The sequence below is a fragment of the Triticum urartu genome, chromosome 7A (assembly GCF_056163025.1).
Source record: "Triticum urartu cultivar PI428250 chromosome 7A, HENAU_Tu73, whole genome shotgun sequence".
In the NCBI taxonomy this organism is placed as follows: Eukaryota; Viridiplantae; Streptophyta; class Magnoliopsida; order Poales; family Poaceae; genus Triticum; species Triticum urartu.
Genome location: NC_141879.1, coordinates 691,740,194 through 691,748,044, shown reverse-complemented (window position 1 = coordinate 691,748,044; position 7,851 = coordinate 691,740,194). Strand labels below are relative to the sequence as shown.

Sequence of the window (7,851 nt, the reverse complement as noted above, 5' to 3'; positions counted from 1 at the left end):
AGCTATTCTCATCTCAATAGATCATTTGATTTCTCTAAGTTAATTGTAAATGATATGTGAATTGTCCAAGAATAAAGTCATATTCTTGTCAAATCTTTTTTGAGTGATACCGAGGAGTGTGAATCTCGACACAACCGATCCCCCACCCACCAAATTCCCTACCGTGAAACCAGCCACCGTTGCCATTCTCTTTACAGTTTAGATCCAAAATGCCACTGTTGTTCCACCACCACCGAATGATGGAGCCACACTGTTGGCGGCCGGCGCAAATTTCCCCTAATCACAACGTTTGTCGAGGTCATTTGCCCGTAGGTCGCAGCCAAACTCCTCGATGCAAACACAATCATGCTGCTCACCCTAGCCGGTCGAGGCCAGATTCTGTACATCGGGCAAGTCCTCTCCACGCCACCGGAATGAGTTCTCCTTGTCTCGGCGCCAGAGCAGTCGATAAAAATCAATCTACTTAGGCAAAACTAACAGGAATGGAGTTGGCCGGTTGGCTCTGTCCGTCTTTCCGTGTCACCGCCGTCTTTCCTCAGTGCCTTATTTTTTAAAGGAAGGGGCATGCTTCACCAAATAATGGTTACATCATTGCCCAAAATTTTCATAAGAAAATAAGGGGGTGCATCCGCCCAAACATATGAGGAATTCGCACATCCGTATCCAACCAGCTCATGAGCTCTACTATATTCGACTCTCTAATACAAAGCTCAATTATAACCTTCCAAACTTCAAGCAAACTACTATGACAATCATTTAACACCGGTGCTGCTACCATGGTTGGCACGATGACGTTTTCGTCACAAACGAGCACACCAAGCTTGGAATCGAGATTTGCTAACAGGCAAGGACTCATAGGGGTATGGTGTGCGTGTGTGCGTTCATAGAGATGGGTGTATGCGCGTATGTATGAGCGCTTGCGTCTATAATGTGTAAAAAAAGGAAATGAGGAATTTGCTGCGCCAAGATTCGCATTGCTACTTGTCGCTACGATTTTTTTCCTTCTTAGCCCAAACCGGATTAACCCACCTCGTCATAGAAAACCTCCGAAACCCTAAATTTTCTGCTCCGATTCCTTCTAGCGCCGTTTCTGCCCCGATTCCTTCTAGCGCCGCTCCCATCCCTCTCTCTGCTCCCCCACGATCCACTCCTCTCCATCCCCAATTCAACGATTTCCTCCTCGTCGAGCCTGGATCTGGCCGTACCCTATGGAGCGACACAATTCATTCAGGTGAGCCTCGATCTGGGCGGATCACGCGGTCCTGCCGCTTCTTTCTTTGCAGCCCGCCCCCGCATCTTTTCTATCTCCGCGAGACGACATCTGAGTCTGACTTCCTGCGTGCGATTTCTAGAGTTTCTCACTCGAATTGACACCCGCCTTTTCCTTGGTTGCCAGGATGGGACAGGCCAAGGAGAACGACGTGTACAAGCAGGAGCTGCTCGACGACGACAAGGCTGTCGACGCCGCCGGGCAAGCAGCCGCCAGGAAGTAATTATTCATTCAACTTCCTTCTTTTTCTTCATCTTCCCTTCACTTTGCTTGCTCCCATTCTGATGGACGGCCTGTGCGCGCAGGGGCAACGTCGGCAGCCACAGATCCGGCTTCACATATTTCTTGCTCAAGCCCGAGCTGCTCCGGGCCATCCAGGACTGCGGCCTTGAGACCAGGCCTAACGCTTGGAGCAACGGCCCCCCGAAGGCAAGTTAGTTCGATTACGGTTAGCTATTCGCCCTTGGATCCATTAATCGCCACCTCTTAAGCTTTCAGGTTTCAGCCCACATGAGCTAGACAGCTAGGAATAATTTGTAAAAGCCAACCCTTAATTTCACCGTCTACCATGCTCCAACTAGCTAGAGCTACCCTCTGTTTTAATAGCAAAAAGAAATCATAGGCTACGTGTGTGGTGGTTAATATATTGCACAATTGATTAAAAACGTGTTTGGAAGCTATCAAATGTATGCTAGCAGAGATGCTGATCACGTTCATCATTTCATTAATTTATTTCAGTTCCTTTTTGACGGACGGCCTACGCGCACAGGGCTGGTCGACTACGAGAAGGACAACAAGGCCGCCGCCAAGCCAGCCGCCGGGCATGCAGCCCCAAGAAGTAATTATTAATTCAGCTCTCTTGTTTTTTATTTTGGCTCGGGCTTTATGACACTCCTTATTCTTACTTACCATCCAACATTACTTTGAGATCTGTGCTAGTCAACTAACTTACTACATGAAAATTTCTCTTCTATGTTTCTCTTAAATGAAATAACATATAGACTTTAAACTTTGCAGGTCAACCAAACTTTCAAACTTCAATGTGTGAAATACTTTTAGATTTTTTTGGTCCGGCATAAATATACAAAATGAGATATATTTTTAGTAAAAAGGCTATCTTAAGTATTTATGATTCACGAAAAAAATCAAAATAAATTTTCCACATTGTAGTAAGAATGTTTGTTTCTCTGCAAAGTTTGAAGTTCATATGTTGTTTTATGTTGGATAACAAAAAAAATGTGCCTATGCGGATTGTGATGTGTAAGTCGGATAAGAGGTGCCATGGAGCCTTAGCTCCACTACAACTTCCTGTTTTTCTTCTTCCCGTCCCTTTGTTTGCTCCCTTTCTGATGGATGGCCTATGCATGCAGGGGCTACATTGGAATCCACGGCTCCGGCTTCAGGGACATTGTGCTCAAGGCCATCCAGGACTGCGCCTTCGAGCACCCAAAGGACTGATAAGGTCGTTAATGCCGCCGCCAAGCTCGCCACTGGGCATGCAAGCCCCAACGAGTAATTATTCATTCAACTTCCTTGGTTTTTTCTTCTTTCCGCCCCTTTTTGTTCCCTTTCTGACGAACGGTCTATGCACGTAGGGGCTATGACGGAATCCACAACTTAGGCTTCAGGGACTTTTTGCTCGAGCCTGAGCTACTCCGGGCCATTCAAGACTGCAGCTTCGAGCACCCATCAGAAGAAGTTAGTTTGAATGATTAGCACGTACAACGCTCAGCCATTAATTGCCACCCCTTAGATTTCAGGTTTCAATCCACATGAGCTAGGCCGCTAGGAATAATTTGAAAATGGTAACCCTTAATCCCACTGCCTACTATGCTCCAACTAGAGCTACCTCGTGTTCTAACAGGAAAAATTATCATAAGCATTGTGTTTGGTGGTTAATTTGTTGCAAAATTGATTAAAAACTAGAAGAAACAACATGCGTTGCCACGTTATTTTCTTGTCATTGTGCATAGAGTTTCTTTTTCTCATTATATTTGTTTTTAAGAATTCATTATATTTGTTAAAAGTTTCATCTTCCACTTAATAGACTAACGAATGAAAAATTGGCGGTGAGAAACTATGTACCTGCTGGAGAATTAGCCCTGTATGTATGTGGTGGCACCAAGCGATTTCGGCCCATTAAAGAAGATGCAAAGATGGTCTCAAGAGAAGGGCCTCCTGGAGGGGCATTGCATGTTCACTAGTATAGTTGAAACTACGCGTGTCGTCCTGCCTACAACTGAAGCAACTTGAATGGGAGGGATGTAAGCTAGTTGCATGTCCACCCCTGATGTTTTATGGCTTGGTTTTTTCGGCTTCATTTTCTTTTCTTTTTAAAACATTTTCTAGTTTATTTTTATTTTATTGTAAGTATTTTTTAAACATTTTTATGTGTTCTTTGTGACATTTATTTTATTTTGCATTTGTATTTTTCATATTGTTATTTTTGTTTGTCTATTTTTATTGTTTTTTTAACATTTTTCTTGTATGTCTATCATTAGGAACGCAACTACAAGTGCCGTCCCCAATTGCACTCTAGTGGTGTTTTGTTGGAGGGAGTGATAGCTGCATGTCTGTCACTAGGCACGCAACTGCAATTGTCGCCCCGCTCCCACCCACCCCCCCGACTGCAACTGCGTGAGATCAGTGCGACTACAACTCAACAGTGTTTTTGTTGGTAGAGTGGGATGTTACACGTCTGCCAGTAGGCACACAGCTAGAAATTTTGCCCTTTGACTACAACTCCATGTCCCTGCAAAAAAAAAAGACTACAACTCCATGTGTTCACCGTGACTACCACTTAGTGACATTTTCTATCTGAGGGTGAGGAGGGAAGTTGCATTTCTGCCACTAGACATGCAACTGCAAGTGTCATCCCCGACTCACACTGTATGTCATCAATATGACTGCAACTTAGCGGTGCTTTTTGTCTAAGGGAGTTGCATGTCTACCACTAGACATGCAGGTGCAAGTGTTGCCCTCGACTGCAACTGCATGTCTTCATCGTAACTGCCGCTGCAAGTATCTCCGGGGGAGAGGCGAGGGGGCAGTTGCATGTATGCCACTAGGCACGCAAGTGCAAGTCTCGTCATTGATTCTCACCCATTATATGCAACAACCCGTTGCACATTGGTCGGCCGCCCACAGTTACATGTTCGTGGGACCCACACACCCACTTAAATTATCTTTATTTTATATTTTTTTGATTTTTAGTTTTACTTTTGTTACACGAAAAACAATAGATTTTTTTTAAGAATGACAAGAAAAATAAAGGGAGAGTGAGATGGTACGAAGAGCAGGAATGGAATTATATGTTTCATTCTTTTTTTTATCCTTTTCGATATGTTACTTCTTTGTCATAAAATATATTTTTATGCAATTAAAACCTATTTAAAATAAATACAGGATGAGAATAATAGGAGAAAGCAAGAGGTGTCATAAAGAAAAGAACATAACACGTGACGCGAAGGAAAAAATGTTGGGGAACGTAGTAATTTTAAAAAAAATTCCTACGCACACACAAGATCATGGTGATGCATAGCAACAAGAGGGGAGAGTGTTGTCCACGTACCCTCGTAGACCGAAAGCGGAAGCGTTATAACAACGCGGTTGATGTAGTCGTACGTCTTCACGGCCCGACCGATCAAGCACCGAAACTACGGCACCTCCGAGTTCTAGCACACGTTCAGCTCGATGACGATCCCCGGACTCCGAACCAGCAAAGTGTTGGGGAAGAGTTCCGGCAGCACGACAGCGTGGTGACGATCTTGATGTTCTACCATCGCAGGGCTTCGCCTAAGCACCGCTACAATATTATCGAGGAGTATGGTGGAGGGGGGCACCGCACACGGCTAAGAGAATGAGCACGAAGATCAACTTGTGTGTCTAGAGGTGCCCCCTTGCCCCCGTATATAAAGGAGCAAGGGGGAGGGGCGGCCGGCCAGGAGGAGGCGCGCCAGGGAGGAGTCCTACTCCTACCGGGAGTAGGACTCCCTCCTTTTCCTTGTCCAACTAGGAGAGGGGGAAGGAAGGGAGAGAGGAGAGGAAGGAAAGGGGGGGCGCCGCCCCCCCTCCTTGTCCAATTCGGACTAGATGGGGAGGGGGCGCGCGGCCTGCCCTGGCCGCCCCTCCTCTGCTCCACTTTCGGCCCATTAGGCCCATTAACCCCCGGGGGGGGGGGGTTCCGGTAACGCCCCGGTACTCCAGTTTTCTCCGAAACTTCTCCGGAACACTTCCGGTGTCCGAATATAGCCGTCCAATATATCAATCTTTATGTCTCGACCATTTCGAGACTCCTCGTCATGTCCGTGATCACATCCGGGACTCCAAACAAACTTTGGTACATCAAAATATATAAACTCATAATGAAACTGTCTTCGTAACGTTAAGCGTGCGGACCCTACGGGTTCGAGAACAATGTAGACATGACCGAGACACTTCTCCGGTCAATAACCAATAGCGGAACCTGGATGCTCATATTGGCTCCTACATATTACACGAAGATCTTTATCGGTCAGACCGCATAACAACATACATTGTTCCCTTTGTCATCGGTATGTTACTTGCCCGAGATTCGATCGTCGGTATCTTAATACCTAGTTCAATCTCGTTATCGGCAAGTCTCTTTACTCGTTCTGTAATACACCATCTCGCAACTAACTCATTAGTTGCAATGCTTGCAAGGCTTATGTGATGTGCATTACCGAGAGGGCCCAGAGATACCTCTCCGACAATCGGAGTGACAAATCCTAATCTCGAAATACGCCAACCCAACATGTACGTTTGGAGACACCTGTAGAGCTCCTTTATAATCACCCAGTTACGTTGTGACGTTTGGTAGCACACAAAGTGTTCCTCCGGCAAACGGGAGTTGTATAATCTCATAGTCATAGGAACATGTATAAGTCATGAAGAAAGCAATAGCAACATACTAAACGATCGGGTGCTAAGCTAATGGAATGGGTCATGTCAATCACATCATTCTCCTAATGATGTGATCCCGTTAATCAAATGACAACACATGTCTATGGTTAGGAAACATAACCATCTTCAATTAACGAGCTAGTCAAGTAGAGGCATACTAGTGACGTTTAGTTTGTCTATGTATTCACACAAGTATTATGTTTCCGGTTAATACAATTCTAGAATGAATAATAAACATTTATCATGATATAAGGAAATAAACAATAACTTTATTATTGCCTCTAGGGCAAATTTCCTTCAGTCTCCCACTTGCACTAGAGTCAATAATCTAGATTACACAGTAATGATTCTAACACCCATGGAGCTTTGGTGCTGATCATGTTTTGCTCGTGGAAGAGGCTTAGTCAACGGGTCTGCTACATTCAGATCCGTATGTATCTTGCAAATCTCTATGTCTCCCACCTGGACTAGATCCCGGATGGAATTGAAGCATCTCTTGATGTGCTTGGTTCTCTTGTGAAATCTGGATTCCTTTGCTAAGGCAATTGCACCAGTATTGTCGCAAAAGATTTTCATTGGACCCGATGCACTAGGTATGACACCTAGATCGATATGAACTCCTTCATCCAGACTCCTTCGTTTGCTGCTTCTGAAGCAGCTATGTACTCTTCTTCACATGTAGATCCCGCCACAACGCTTTGTTTAGAACTGCACCAACTGACAGCTCCACCATTTAATGTAAACACGTATCCGGTTTGTGATTTAGAATCGTCCGGATCAGTGTCAAAGCTTGCATCAACGTAACCATTTACGATGAGCTCTTTGTCACCTCCATATACGAGAAACATATCCTTAGTCCTTTTCAGGTATTTCAGGATGTTCTTGACCGCTGTCCAGTGATCCACTCCTGGATTACTTTGGTACCTCCCTGCTAGACTTATAGCAAGACACACATCAGGTCTGGTACACAGCATTGCATACATGATAGAGCCTATGGCTGAAGCATAGGGAACATCTTCTGCAGTGGTCGGGCATTGAGTCTTACTCAATTTCACACCTTGTAACACAGGCAAGAATCCTTTGTTTGCTTGATCCATTTTGAACTTCTTCAAAACATTGTCAAGGTTTGTGCTTTGTGAAAGTCCAATTAAGCGTTTTGATCTATCTCTATAGATCTTAATGCCCAATATGTAAGCAGCTTCACCGAGGTCTTTCATTGAAAAACTCATATTCAAGTATCCCTTTATGCTATCCAGAAATTCTGTATCATTTCCGATTAGTAATATATCATCCACATATAATATCAGAATGCTATAGAGCTCCCACTCACTTTCTTGTAAATACAGACTTCTCAAAAGTCTGTACAAACCCAAATGCTTTGATCACACTATCAAAGCGTTTATTCCAACTCCGAGAGGCTTGCACCAGTCCATAAATGGATCGCTGGAGCTTGCACACTTTGTTAGCTCCTTTTGGATTGACAAAACCTTCCGGCTGCATCATATACAACTCTTCTTCCAGAAATCAGGAATGCAGTTTTGACATCCATCTGCCAAATTTCATAATCATAAAATGCGGCAATTGCTAACATGATTCGGACAGACTTAAGCATTGCTACGGGTGAGAAGGTCTCATCGTAGTCAATCCCTTGAACTTGT

General features: G+C 44.5%; 1 protein-coding gene across 1 annotated transcript; it reads left to right on the top strand.

The window, feature by feature from the left end:
* The first annotated feature begins 1,397 nt into the window (after positions 1 to 1,397).
* Positions 1,398 to 3,046, top strand: LOC147961598 (uncharacterized). The gene is made up of 5 exons (XM_087531576.1): positions 1,398 to 1,489; positions 1,576 to 1,699; positions 2,009 to 2,108; positions 2,641 to 2,782; positions 2,866 to 3,046. The coding sequence occupies exons 1-5, from the start codon at positions 1,398 to 1,400 to the stop codon at positions 2,984 to 2,986; spliced, it is 579 nt and encodes a 192-aa protein (XP_087387702.1). The 3' UTR covers positions 2,987 to 3,046.
* Positions 3,047 to 7,851: the final 4,805 nt, after the last annotated feature.

Bases quoted from the DNA above. Each gene is read 5' to 3' on its own strand.
- LOC147961598 (XM_087531576.1), top strand. From the start codon at position 1,398: ATGGGACAGGCCAAGGAGAACGACGTGTACAAGCAGGAGCTGCTCGAC. The intron at 1,700-2,008 runs GCAAGTTAGTTC...AATTTATTTCAG, and splicing joins GGAGCAACGGCCCCCCGAAG to TTCCTTTTTGACGGACGGCC. The intron at 2,783-2,865 runs GTAATTATTCAT...CTATGCACGTAG, and splicing joins GGGCATGCAAGCCCCAACGA to GGGCTATGACGGAATCCACA.